Source organism: Gymnodraco acuticeps, unplaced genomic scaffold (genome assembly GCF_902827175.1).
Source record: "Gymnodraco acuticeps unplaced genomic scaffold, fGymAcu1.1, whole genome shotgun sequence".
Taxonomy (NCBI): domain Eukaryota; kingdom Metazoa; phylum Chordata; class Actinopteri; order Perciformes; family Bathydraconidae; genus Gymnodraco; species Gymnodraco acuticeps.
In genome coordinates, this window is record NW_022990023.1 from 1,781,688 (window position 1) to 1,796,372 (window position 14,685).

The 14,685-nt window shown below is 39.4% G+C and overlaps 2 protein-coding genes across 3 annotated transcripts in view; both read left to right on the top strand.

The window, feature by feature from the left end:
* Nucleotides 1–2,871: 2,871 nt before the first annotated feature.
* Nucleotides 2,872–10,553, top strand: LOC117544824 (glycylpeptide N-tetradecanoyltransferase 2-like). Its single transcript, XM_034214281.1, has 11 exons — nucleotides 2,872–3,199; nucleotides 3,455–3,599; nucleotides 4,664–4,782; nucleotides 4,941–5,032; nucleotides 5,928–6,044; nucleotides 6,182–6,352; nucleotides 6,993–7,101; nucleotides 7,926–8,096; nucleotides 8,208–8,375; nucleotides 8,617–8,754; nucleotides 9,176–10,553. The coding sequence occupies exons 1-11, from the start codon at nucleotides 3,080–3,082 to the stop codon at nucleotides 9,197–9,199; spliced, it is 1,374 nt and encodes a 457-aa protein (XP_034070172.1). The 5' UTR covers nucleotides 2,872–3,079; the 3' UTR covers nucleotides 9,200–10,553.
* A 365-nt stretch (nucleotides 10,554–10,918) lies between these two features.
* The window catches only part of svild (supervillin d), a 51,082-nt gene continuing 47,315 nt past the window's right edge, over nucleotides 10,919–14,685 (top strand). For both annotated transcript variants that reach the window (XM_034214427.1, XM_034214428.1), the window contains exon 1: nucleotides 10,919–11,247. The gene's annotated coding sequence lies outside the window, so the exon portion shown is untranslated. The remainder of the gene's footprint in view (nucleotides 11,248–14,685) is intronic.

Here is a 14,685-nt window from a genome sequence, read left to right on the forward strand (position 1 = left end):
GGTGAACACAGAACACACATGCAGAGGTGAACACAGAACACACATGCAGAGGTGAACACAGAACACACATGCAGAGGTGAACACAGAACACACATGCAGAGGTGAACACTGAACACACATGCAGAGGTGAACACAGAACACACATGCAGAGGTGAACACAGAACACACATGCAGAGGTGAACACAGAACACACATGCAGAGGTGAACACAGAACACACATGCAGAGGTGAACACAGAACACACATGCAGAGGTGAACACAAGACAACATTAGCACGACCAGTAATCCTACAAGCTGTCATCACTACCCTTCTGACTGTTCTCCTCACTGTCTTCCTCTCTGTCAGACATGGTAGCTTATAGGCCTACTACTTTCTCTCTGGTTGAGTCTGTGATTAGCTACTGGTTTTGGGTTGAAAGTCTCTGTTGTCATCTTAGACAAGTGGATGTAATCAAATAAGTATGTGAACATAACCAATAACCTACCATAGCCAATAACAAATGAATGTAACTTGTTTTATTTGTGTTGTTCATTCATATCTTATTTTACCTTAACATTTATTTATTTATGCATTTTTTTTATATCTTTCCAGTTTTAAAGGATTTTTTTGGTTTACTGTTTTATAGTATACATTGGAATGATTTCAAACCTGTTTATCCCAATAATTATAAAGGAGTGCCTTGGAAATATGTGTTTACATAAATTGTGATCAAAACGTTTGAGACCCACTGAGATAGTCTGACTGGAGAGGACTCTCCCTCCACATTATTGTAGAAACATCTTCTTCTTATATCCGTTAGAGCAGCTAGCACCAGATGCTAATAACAACAGCGCCGGAACCGGTGCACCATCCCTCTCTCCCACGCTCACTCGCACTTTGACTGTGAGCTGCGGGTGCCAGATAAGCCAACATCCCCCATTTTCATCACTTACAGCGCCCATCGTACAGGGAAAATGAAACGTGTAACCGGGGTGAAAAGGGTGTTACATTTACTTAATTATGAATATTGTTACATCAAGGCCGAAAATTAGGATGAGCCCCAACGGTCAAAATTGTTTTTTTCCCTCCCAGAGCTGCCAGCGCAGCGCCTCCACAGATCTGGCGCCCTAGGCGAACATCTATAAAGAAAGGGGAAGGGAAGAGAAGAGAAGAGGAGAGACGAAAATAGATGGGAAAGAGAAGAGAGGAGAGTAGAGGAGAGGAGAGAGGGCGAGGAGAGGAGAGAAGAGGAGAGAGAGAATAGAGAGAATAGAGAGAGAGAGAGAGAGAGAGAGAAGGAGAGAGAGGAGAGAAGAGAGAGAGAAGAGAGAGCGAGAGAGCGAGAGAGAGAGAGAGGAGAGAGCGAGAGAGAAGTCAGCTCTCTCTCTCTATCTCTCTCTCTCTCTATCTCTCTCTCTCTCTCTCTCTCTCTCTCTCTCTCTCTCTCTCTCTCTCTCAATGCGCCTTTTTCAAATGACCCGGTGCTCTTTTTTTGGCGCACCAGTTATGTGCAGCCCTGGTTATCGAGATGTGTTGCAAAGGGCTCAGTACTCATGAGGATGCTTTAGAGATTATAAAGCCCTTTGAGACATCTCCCCCCTAAGCAGAATGCAAATGACTCTACAGGGATTTCGGTAAGCACATCTTGGGACAGAGTATAAAGTAAACCACGCACAATCCAAAAGATGCACACGCTTAATGCACTTTTTTATGTATTAAAGGTCCCCTATTATACTGTTTTTCATCAATATATAATAGGTCTCAGATATATACAAAAGATGTCTCGGAAGTGTTTGGCTCCAAATACGTATGACATCATAAAGTGGCCAAAATCTGATCAGCTCATTTTCAGACAGGTTTTTATATAAATGGATCAGGACAAAAAGAGAGCAAATCTTTTTTCACAGAGGGGACACATGTTTTTGTATAAAAGACATGAAAAAGTGGATTTAGCATAATAGGTCCCCTTTAAATAAACATGTAAGAATGAAATTAATCCAAATCTAAATCCAGAAAAGAAGAAGTTAGTAGACCATTTCAACTTTTGCAGGGTTTGAAATTCTCTTTTTTGTCCTCCTGCCATTTTGGAGGTGGATTCCAAATCTACCAGGCTCTGCCATTGTTTATTTTGGCTGGTGAGTGAAGCAACTCTAGCAGCAGCTTTAATATTTTACCAGCATTTGGCTGGTGGTTTCTTTTAATTTTCAACCTTCTGCTGTCGCTAAATTAATGAGCGTATCCTTAACTTTAAGTAGAAAAAAGCACATGTTGTAAAAACACTTTTAGAACATTTCTGGCTACTTTTAATATGGTAAATCATTAAAATGTTTATAAAGAACAATATCTCTCTAATTGAAATTGCTTCACTGTTCAAACAATAAGATAATATGTGCCCTTGATTTCATACACATCGTCGTTTACATCCTGATATATAACATATTGCTGAGTCATTGTTAACATGTTGTTCATTACAATTACCCGATTATCATGGGCAGGGCCGTCCCTGGCCAACATGAGGCCCCACGCAAAGTTATATGATGAGGCCCTCTGTTTCAGGAGCGTCGACGGGGGGGGGGCGGGGGTGCTAGTGGAGCGCCGCATGCATCGGTGCGCCGCATTTTCGGCAGTTGAGGCACACTCCGCAAGATGAGGCCCCCTCTGCAAGATGAGGCCCCACGCAGTCTGCATGATCGGCTTGTAGGGAGGGACGGCCCTGATCATGGGCACAAGAGATATAAAGTTCTGGAAGACAATATGGGAACTGTGCAATTAGACGACTTCAACCAATTAAATCTGCTGCCTGGATCAAGCTGCTATAAGCTTTAATCTGCCGCTAACTTTATCCAGCAGCTGTCTGACAAGTGAAGGCCGTGAGAATTTGTATTTGATTAAATTGCACGTATTGTGTGCAGTTATCTATCCACTGGGTGGGAGTTGGGTTGGGTGGCCACCCTCCTCCCCTCACTGCTCGCCAAGATAAGAGCTGAAAAACCACAAATGTTTCAGAAAACACCCGATCCACCCTCAACTTGTTCACCACAGAAACTTGTTGTACAGACGAGAGTAGGTGAAATTACATTCAATATTCAAGAAAGTCTGCATGACAATGTCTTTGAGTGATAAGCAACCGACAGAGAACGAGAGTCTAAAACGGAGCAGAGAGAAGCAAAAGAAGGAAGATGCCTGGAAACCAGATGGACCCAAGGACCTTTTTTCTATGGTTTGTGTCTTAGTATAAGTGTGAATGCATTTGTGTATTTTAATGTGTGCTAGTTTGTGTTTGTGACTATTTGAACTCTCGCAAACATGCTTATTCTTGTATTGTATCATGAAACAGGTAAATGTGTCTATCATAACAACCAGTTTTGGCTGCAGGAATAAAGATGACGCCTGCTGCTGTGTGCCGGTCAAAGATCAATCTTCTTGAAAAGATTATAATGTAACTTGTCCTTGCCTGTCTTGTTCTGCCCTAAAGCTGGACTCTCTTCCTGAGTCGAAGCAGCAGGAGATCCAGAAAGCCCTCCACCTCTTCTCCTTGGGCCCAACTCTGCCCAAGACCCTGCAGCAGGCCAAAAAACACACGTACCGCTTCTGGGAAACACAGCCTGTCCCCAGACTGGGTGAGAAGAGATAACTGTTCCAGCTATTGTTTGTTGGTGTCCTCTAAAATGAAAGCATTGGCTCAAATGTATAACAAAGGCAAAAGTAATATGCTTTTTTGCTTTCTGTGACAGAATAAGAAGAGAACATTGATCCCTGTTAAACATTTGTTAGCTAAATATAAGGCAATAGCCAGCAGCCAGTTAGCTAGCTTAGCATAAAGATTAGCAACATGGGGAAACAGCTAGCCTAGCTCTTTCTAATAGTAACAAAATCCACCTACCAGCACATGTGAATTTCACTAATAGGTTAAACACGTTTTGTCTGCTTTGTTTATCAAAACTGCATCATAACAATGTAAATTTGGGTTTTTTGTGGTTATGTGTTGTACTCATGGCTCTGAGCTGTAGCATGGCAACCAGCAGAAAGGTAACAAAAAAAATAGTTTTGTACATAACCCTTAGACCGTAAACATTTATTTTTCTATACTTTACGATTTTGTTGTCAGGCTAGCTGTTTATCTTTATTCCAGTGTTTATGTTGGCCTACTAGCTGCCGTCAAAAGCTTTAAAATGCAGATTTAAAGGTGGGACCTTCTTTTTGTTCTAACTCTCCTTCAACAAGCACATTGTATTTGTAAAAGGCTAAAACGAGCTTTACAATATAATAATATTTGCCATTTACTGAGAGAAAAGACTAATGCAAACCCTTCCAAGCTACTTCTATCAATTTATTGGACACACCGTCTTACTTTTTTACAATCACATCAGAATAAACATCTGTGAGCAGACATGGTAAGGAGCATTAGACAAAAAAAATACAAGAGGCACTCCTCAAACATTGCTCTGGATGCCCTTAACTCTACTTCTGATTACAGCCGTTGCATACTAATTGTATTAATGATCAATTCCCTTTTATGCAAAATAGTAAGGAGAAGCTCTCTAATCCTATTTAAACATTATTACAGAGCATCCATTTTAAAAAAGCCATTACCAAAAGTTGATCAATCATTCACTGTAATTACAACATTGAGAATGAAGTTATGATTTACTTCAATTGTTTTTCTTCATACTTGTGTCCTCAGGTGACAGTGTTGAGACTCATGGTCCAATAGTAGAGGGTGAAGCCAGTGTGCGTATGGAGCCCTACTCTCTACCTCAAGGTTTCTCCTGGGACACTTTGGACCTGAGCAACCCCTCTGTGGTAACTTACTGTTATAGTAGTTATTGTTACAACATTAGAAACTTGATCACACATATCTGTCTGATTTGGGTCTTTAAGATGTAAGGAACTGTACTTTTCTTAGTATGAGGTAAAACAAAAAAAAAGACTGAAATCTTGGAAAATTCATATAATTTCAGTTGAAAGAGATATGCACTCTGCTCAATGAGAACTACATGGAGGAGGATGACAACACTATGAGATTTGAGTTCTCTTCGGTTTACCTACAATGGTAAGCTTCAATGTATATCAGCAAAAATGTATCTAGCCAGTAAGCCTGTTGGGAGATAATGTGTGTGTAACAGTGTGTGTGAGCCTTTATGTGCAAGAGTGTTTGAGTATGTATATCTCCCACATTACAGAACCCATCAGCCTAATATTTTTTTATGCTCATTTATGACTGTAGCCGATGCTAAAATAACACTTGTGGTTGTTGTTGTTATTCACACATATGTTATTGACTGTTTTATCTTATCTAAAAACAAGTCTGTTGTCAGGGCTCAAAAACTGACAAACATTGAAAAGTTTGGTCTTATTTTCTACTAAAGTTAGGCACGATAGAAGATTATTAAACCCCTTTTTAGTTATCTTCACCACCATTTTGACTTAAAGGTTGCCGTGATTGATAATTAAGGTCATCTAGTGAAAATTACCATACTCTGTTTGAGCCTGGTCTTGAATTAAAACACCCGAAACCTCTCATTACAACTGCAACACGACTTTGTGAGTTGCACTAACGTATTTAATTTGTTTTGAGTCTAACAACATCATTTTTCCCCACTCCACATTCCAGTCTGACCCCCTGACATGCCGTTATCAGTTACAAGCCGGCTACTCTAATCCCCCTGCTGCCTTTTGCCTCTGTGATCTGCATAAACGGTATCTCTGCCTTCAGGAAACACTTAGTTCAAAACATAATTTTGTTTGATACGAATAATTAACATTCGTATTCCAGGAACTGGCACAGGTATTTGGCCCTGAGGTTAAAGAAAGCTGCTGTGTTTATTCAGTTGAGTCATCTCAAGCTCAATTATTTTATTAGAAATGATCTCTAATCAGAGTTTGTTGAACTACCCCTGCATGTTTTCACAGATTCATGTTGCAGACAATGTGATTCTCTTTCTCAGGGCTTTACAACCTCCTAACTGGCTGGCTCAGTGGCACTGCGGTGTGCGAGTAGACTCAAATAAAAAGTTAGTCGGCTTCATTGCTGCTCTTCCCGCAGATGTCCGCATTTATGAGACGTGAGTAGCTCATGAATATATGGAACGAAATGTGAAATATGACCAGTATTAGTATTCAGAGCACTTGCTGACAAAAAATTAAGCAATTTTAACTGCAAGTGTCTCAATGCAAATGCTTATAATGTGGTCTCCTGCAGGGACAAGCGGATGGTGCAGGTCAAATTTCTGTGTGTTCATAAGAAGCTGCGCCTCAAGCGGATGACTCCTGTTCTGATCCGAGAGCTCACCAGACGAGTCAACCAGCAGGGGGTCTTCCAGGCTGTCTACACAGCTGCCTTAGTGCTACCCACACCCCTGAGCTCCTGCAGGTAGTAGCTGCTGCACAGGGTGGATTCACATTGATCTGAATGCAAAGTGAAGCCACGATTAGCACTTTTAAAGCCGCTGAATTTTTTTTAATATGGGGGATATATTCTCTGCCAAAGGTCACAAGAAGTTTGGTTATTTCAAAGGGCAGACTTTTGTTTATGTATTTGCTTTGTTTACTTGTTTAAAACAGCACAGTGCATTTGGAGGAAGGTGATGTAACATTTTAAAGCTGATCTAATCACACCAAGAAGCAGATATACATATAGAGTTAGAGAGCTAGAGTTTCTTAGTATGAAACCCAAAATATTTCTATGGTAATGGCACGGTGGAATGTCACTAAGTACATTTAGTATGATAGATTATAATATGTTATGATGTATAGCAGTATATACAGTATTTACAATTGGTTCCTTCTTTACCTGCTGCAGCATTAAAGCAATGAACACAAGAACAATTATAATACAATCATTCACTTTTGGTACTTTTGTACTCTTAGTATATTTTGTTGGTAATACTTTCATACTTTTACTTGAGTTTTTCTCTCGTAAGTTTGTTGTTAGTGAGTGTTTTTGAGAGTTTGATTTTAAGCATTGTTCTGCCTTTACTGTTCTAACCAAATAACCAAACGTTATCCTTTAGGTACTGGCATCGCCCTCTGAATCTCCGAAAGCTGATGGAGCTGAGCTACCCCGGTCTGAAGCAGAACTTGAGCCTGCAGAGAGCTGTGAAGTTCAACCGTCTGCCTGATGTGAGTGTGTGCTGCCACCTACAGACAAAACACATCAGTGCCAATAAAGTCTGTCATTGGCCTGATATGACTTCAACTGATTGACGAAGAGTCGTAATACACAATGTTAAAGGCAAGACATAACAAGCAAAAACCAAAAGAAAGTTCATGCACTGGTACATTTTGAAGGTTTGAACAATGTTTGCTTCCTGTTAGACATATTTTTTCATATTATAGGAAAAGAACAACCAAAAATAACACTTTTCTTAAAATTATTTTTTTCTTCTCAGACTCTAAACCAGAAATTACCACTTCAGTGACACACAAACCTTTCATTTTCAATCCTATCAATATTCTAAAGGTTTTCACAGAGACTTTTATACATATATCATTCATGGTGAGATTTATATACATTTGTATTCCTAACATTTGGTTTGGTTTGACTTTATGGCTTTTGACAGTATTTTCTGATTCCAGCTTTCTAGAATTCCCACGACAAAAAAACCTTGACTTTAATATGTCAACAAAATGAAACAAGAATTTGTTAACCTGTCTTTATTTAATGTTGATATTTATGTGCTGTAAATGTATGCAAATAAGCTCATATTTAATAAGAAAATGCCTCAAATAATTTACATTTTTAAACAGAACATTTCAGAAATCTTATAATATGAAAAATAAAATCTTAATGTAAATGTAATCAACTGGTGGAGGTTTCATTCTGATATACATTAGTTCAAATGAAACCATTTTCTCCTGCAGTTTCTCACATTTCACATCAGGAATTTGTGATGAAAAGCATCCATATACTGAAAGTCTGTTTTGTTTTTCCTCCTCTCTTCCAGGTGACAAAGACCCCAGGTCTGCGCCGTATGACTGAGGAAGATGCTGCGGGGGTTCACTCTCTGCTGCAGGCTAACCTCGGCAAGTTCCACCTCAGCCCCATGTTGTCTTTACGGGAAGTAGAGCACTGGCTGTTGCCGAGGGAGAATGTGATCGACACCTATGTTGTACAGGTCTGACCTTACAATTTGTCGATTTAAATATTTAATTACTAAACGCTTTCCTTACAAAAAAATCTCTACTGCATTATTTATTAACACATTCCTATCCCTCCTCACACACAGGGTGATGACGGCACACTGACCGACATGGTGAGTTTCTACAGTGTCTCCTACAGGGTGCTGAATCATCCTGTGCACACTGACCTGAGATCAGCTCATCTCCTTTACGTTACCTCGACCGCCACAGACCCGGTCGACCTCATGGAGGACACGCTGGTCCTGGCTCAAACTGTGAGTGTCAGAATAATAACCCCCCTCATTTAAAAAGAGCTCAAGGTGTTTGACTTTTAACCTAACCTGGAAACATACAAATAACTTAGCTTACATTCCCTCCAATCTGCATATGTGAAGTTAAATAATCAGTTTTAAAAGACACAATTATATGTATTAGCGTTCGTATTTCTGTTTAATAAGTGTATATTTGGTTTACTATGATTATTAACAATTAAATGATGTTTTTCCTCACTGACAGAAACGTTTTGACATCTTCTTTGCTCTCAATGTGATGGATAACCAGAGTTTCCTGGAGAACCTCAAGTTCAGCATCAGTGACAAGAGCCTTCATTACTACTTGTACAACTGGATGTGTCCTACTATGAGCCCAGACAAGGTACTGCATAATGTAATATCTCCATCTGCCAAGAAACGTTACTATAAATTACTATCATATTGGATTATTGGTCATTTCAAGCACTTCATTTGAGTGCAACTTAAATTACATAACTATCAAATCTCACCATTACTGAAGTGTTGGATCCAAGTAAGGGCCTGATTCAAGCAGGATAAGGTTTGATCAACTGTTTATAATCTTGATTTGTGATATTGTACACTTTCTTTCAATACCATAAAGTAAGACTGGTAGAAATGATTTTACTACAGCTTAAAAATCAGTAACCTAAAATAACTAGTGCAAACACAAACACTACTGTAAGTTTAGTGCAGGATAATTGTTGTATATATGTTGTATGTTGTAATAGCTGCCAGTCATCAGTAACTCATAATGGTAAAAGTAATGCCTGTATGTTTTTCAGGTGGGCTTGGTGTTGCCCAACTAACCTGCCACTAAAAGGAGACAGAGTGAAGAAGATGAATGGAACACAGTGATTTGCAGGAAATTGGGAATCAAACTGCATGCCCAGCATTGATGACGTTTAAAATGTTAACAGAGAAACTGTAAAACTGAAACACAGTCAATAAAATTAAAATAATTCCATTTGTTTTCATCACCCGGATGTCAGCAATTTACTGGGTTCAGTGTTATTGTGACAGGAACTTCTGCGTGCATGCCACCTAATATCAAAGCTACCAATACACTGATTTGATTAAAGAACAAGGTCATTTATCATTCTCACGTAATGCACATATAAGATTACAAACTGCCAGACGTCAACGCAATCATCTTAAGCCACATTAAACATCATGTGAAACAAAAATCAATATGCATGCTTTTGAAAAATCAGAAAGCATGTTTTTAAAAGTGTAACCCTTACACGCATTATAAAAAAGCTACCAAGACAAGATGCTTTAGTATTTAATGCTCTTACAAATATAACATCTGTCTCTTCCAAGTCAGCTTGTCACTCTGTCTTTGTGTAACTTTACATGGAGAAGAAGAAGAAAGCTGATCTATTCACATAATTTCAGAGTATCATGCTTATTTCTGACTGAACCCATTTTAGCGTATTTCTCTAGTAACAATATTATCATTGTTACTACAGAAAGAGTAATTTTTACTATTCAGCAGGAACTGATTACTAGCCATAAATCCTCGAGGTACAAACGTTGTCTAAATACAAACAGCAGGGGGCATTGCGACCTTAACATTATTGCGATCCTTTTTAATGGTGTTGATAAACAACAACAGATGGAATGTAGATGTGGGTTTTCTCCGGAAGTTTTTCCTTGTACGATGTGAGGGTCTAAGGACAGAAGGTGTCGTATTGTCATACTGATATTCTGTACAAACTGTGAAGTCCACTGAGACAAATATAACATTTGTGATATTGGGCTATATAAATAAACATTGATTGATTGATTGATCACCTGCTTTGCATGTTATTGATGCGTTTGATAATCACAAACATAAATCCAGTGTGTGTTAGACAGAGAGCAAATAAAGCCATAGAAAGATAGATAACAGGTTTATTAACAAATCTACATTTACGATGCTTTCAAGGGCTGTTGAAATAAATCCTGCTACTACGAATAGCCTGCAAGTCAAGCTAACACAACTAGAATCGTGTTATTGTACATGTAGCTCTCGTGTAGATGATGCAAAACGAAAATGTTACTGTCGATCAGTAGTGCCCACTGCCCACCCAGATTGTCCTTCGCCCTAGATGGTACAAAGATAAATTTAAGGGGTCAAACATTCTTCATGTGGAAATAAAGAAGAAAAAATGAAATCAATATTTTGTCCTACTTTTTTTGTGTGTAAAACATTGGATATTTTTTCACATTTCATCAAATAAAGCCACTTTTTACATTTACAGAATTTACATTTGAATATCGTGCAAATGACTCAAATTATTATATTTTCAAAAGCTCCTTTACGTTTAAATAAGTAAGTACAAGAAGCCTATCTAACATTTAAGAATGTGAAAACGTCTCTAGAATGCATTTGAATGTTCACTTACAACTTTTGTTAGGCTGCGTATAGACAAAGTCAAAATTGAATACCACATTAACCAGAAGCTCATGAACGCACCACCTCCCTGAGTTTGGACCAATCAGAAGCGAGAAGTCATTTTAAGTTTGAAGTTACTGGACCTGTCTGCTGCTGCTGCTCTCACTGTCTGCACCCTGCCCGGGCAGGACAGAGCCGTATCTCTTCGGTGAAGGATGGGTAGAGCAAGCTGAACTATTTAAAAAACAAACAGAAGAAGCAAAGTGTCGATATATATCTATTTGTCTTTCCTTCTCGTCGAGGACTCGCTCGGGCTGAACGTTAGTGACGTGTTGCGGTTAGCTTTGTCAGGAACTTTACAAAACATACGTGCTGTTAAAACCTGTGTGCTATTTAGTTTGAACAGCTGTCTAACACGGCTCCAACAGTCTCATCTCCGTGGATGTTGTGTATGCTAACCTCCATGAAGAATTGCAGGTATGTTATGCACGACATGAATTGGCAGTTTACGTTGCAACATTATTATGATTGCATTGTTGCAGCGCATGTTATATGAGGCACTAAATGCAAGCTTCCTCTGAACATATTTCACAGGTGTATTAGGAAATGCTAATCAGTGCGAGTCATATGTTTCGCTACAAATGGTTACATTCAAGGTGGAGGAAATACGTAGTTTTGTGTGGAAACGCTGTCACGAAGTCTCAAGTCTGTCATTGCATGTGTCATGGTAGTTTCCAGCATTATTCATCATCCTAGCTCTTAAGAAAACAATGGTCACAAAATAAATGCATGCTTTTTGTCATGCTTGTGCCTTTTCCTAGCTGCAGCCCTACGACATATATTAATACTCCATCGACTGCGAATGTTTCTGTCGCTGCTTGTGACATATCAATGGACAGAAAGACCACGCCAGCTGGTTTTATCCATTCACCCACTGTCTTCATTTAGAAAATTGGTCACCAGAGACATTTTCTAACGACTCAGTCCCTTTGCAAATCAGTGACAGAGAGGAGTGAGCTGTTCTGCAAAACCACCTGTGAAAACAAAGTGATAAGAAAGAGTGTGAGATCACAAATGGCTGTCACTCTATACGCTTACTTTTCAACTCCTATACAGCCTACAGTAATGTCACAAGTTGGCACAACATAGTTTGGAATCAGAGTCATGTTTATCTGTGTCAAACTTCCCCAGCTATGCAAATACTTGCAAACTGCTTGGTTAATTCTGTGTACATGGATGAGGCGTATTTGATTTTCCTTTGCGATAGTGGCGAATAATAATAATAATTCCTTACATTTATTATAGCGCTTTTTCAATGACTCAAAGCGCTTTACATATACACACATTACACATATATCATACATGCAATGGTCAGATACTGTGGACAATACCCACAGGAGCAAGTTCAGGTGAAGTGTCTTGCCCAAGGACACACTGGAATGTGAGGTGTAGCCTTTGTTTATTCAGGGTGTATTTCTTTCAGCAGTCATTTAAACTTGGTCTGGCTCTTATCACTTGTCAACAAGCTGCACATTCAAAAGCTTATGAACAATCATTTTGGTGAGAAATTGTGTAATCTGATCTTCATAACAGTGTGTCTTCAAACTTGAATGTGTAAAAGTGCAACCATTCATTCGAAGAGTACATGTTACTCTTTTTAAGCTTCATATCTGAGGGCTATGGTATTTGGGGCTTGCTAGAATGTATTTGTCCTCAATGTACGGCATCTCTGTTACAACAGGTTCACCTGCCTCAGCCAGCTGGTGTTGAGCAACAAGAAGACTGATGCATGCCTTGATAAGACAACTCTATTTGTCAGACACTGAGCAAGACGACACATGTTACACTTTAACTAATTAACACACCCAACTTCTTTGTGTTACTATTGTTGAGAAATAACAAAAAGTTAGTATTAACTGAGTACTATCTTGAGCAGAACAAGCAGGGTGTGGCTCCTGTCATGCTAACATACATTCTGCTGCTCTTTACCTGCCTCTCCTTTGGACCGTGTAAAGACCCCAAACAAAGAGACATACGCTCCATTGTTGTTGAACAGAAGTGAGTGTTATGTGGTTACATTCACCTGAACGCCTCGTGCCAGACTGGGGGGGTGGGTTTGTGTTGCCTCTGCAGGGATTTTGTTACCTTCGAGAGGGCTTTTGAGGTGTGGATGTGGGATCCTGCTGCAGTGGCTGACTTGTCTTGATCTTCACTGGAACATCAACTTGTTATTCTTTAAAATAGCACATTTAAACTGTACATCATGTTTCTATGCCTGAACTAATTATATTATGAGGAAGCAAGGAATGCAGGGGTTTTAATGACAGTGGTGTTGTTTTTTTCTTCTGAGGGACTTTTCCTCCCCCTAAAACTTCAGATCAGTTAATACAGAGGTTCCAAAACCTATTCCCCAAATAGCAAACCCCAAACTATAGTACATGCTCCTACATACACACAATTCATTGCTATCAACAGATGTACTCAGAATGTGCCAAGTTATGAAGGTGTGGGTGTGAGATTTTATTTGGTACGCTGAGTGAAGAGAGATCCAAAATATACACTTGTGCCTCAATTTAGTATTAGATGATCAAAGATTTACTTTTGTGGACTGGGTATGTCATGCTTTCATTGCTTTTTACATTTTTGTATAGAAGAATTTCCCCCTAATCAGTCGTTCTGCACATTATGTTGTTATATAGAAACAGTATTAGTATATTGAGCATTCTTCCACACGTGTTACTTAACAGTTAAATGACAAGATACAGCTGAGCTGCGAAACTTGGCTGCACAAAGTCAAACACGAGATCCACCACTCAACCCCATCCTTCCCTTCCGACCTATCCTCTCAGCTCTCAGAATGGTTGGATGTCAGCTGCACTGCCAAAAGGTTCTGCCGTACAAATATTTATACAAAGCAGAAGGGAAGTGACAATGTGAGCAATAGGAACTCCACAGGGAAAGTACTGGGGGTTACCCTCAGGCTAATCTCCACTAAGACATGTTTATAAACCTAGCTAGCAGTTAGAGTGGACCGCTTCCAGCTTCGTCACCAATACGCTAACTGTATTTGGTCAGCCACCGCACAGCGAGGTCCACTTCAATGACGTCGTTAACCAGTGTAATATTTGCATGGCACATAAACACATGGTTGTACTTCAGACTTTCATTCGATTCGCACACACATAACAGTTTCCATGTGTAGGGGCAGCACAGGGCTTCTCTCCATGCTAGTTTTGACTTTGTTTTAGCTCAGTGCCAGAGCAGAATTTCCTCTGACACCATCATCAACTAAAAAACAAAAAGCCTCTGCGAAAAACACCAGTGTTTTCAATCTCAGTCAAAACAAGTACGGTTATGAGCAGCTTTTTCTGTGCATGTCAACCAGGGTTTAGAGCCTTCATGCGCATGCGAGTGACAGATGTTGCCATGAAACCATCCATTAGTAAAACATGCACTTAAGAAACGCATATTTGTAAACCATATGTAGGGATAGAGTCAGAGCAGTGTGGTTAAACACAGCAACATTTGAATCTATAAGGGGATGTAAAGGTTGCCTTAAATCTATCCTTAAGGACCAGTTTACCGAGGGTATTTAAATGGTACTGCACTCTTTCTGCCTATTCTTAGTTTAATTGCCCATAAATTGTGGTTTTGAACATGTTTGTGCTTTATCATCATGAACATGAAGCTGGTTAGCTAAGCATAAAGACAAGATAAGGAGATAGCTATCCTGGATTTGTCCCAATGCACTAAAATGTTCCTACAATGCGTCTCAAACCAAATAGATGGCTTTTATTATTTTTTTAATCTAAAAAAGTCAAATGTGAAGCACAATAAGTCCTGGTTTATGTGCTGGGAAACCTTTCGGCTGGGAACAGTGACTCAGCGGTTGCTATTCAATGAGCGGAAACTTAA

Bases quoted from the DNA above. Each gene is read 5' to 3' on its own strand.
- LOC117544824 (XM_034214281.1), top strand. From the start codon at position 3,080: ATGACAATGTCTTTGAGTGATAAGCAACCGACAGAGAACGAGAGTCTA. The intron at 3,600-4,663 runs GTGAGAAGAGAT...TTGTGTCCTCAG, and splicing joins ACAGCCTGTCCCCAGACTGG to GTGACAGTGTTGAGACTCAT. The intron at 8,097-8,207 runs GTCTGACCTTAC...CCTCACACACAG, and splicing joins TCGACACCTATGTTGTACAG to GGTGATGACGGCACACTGAC.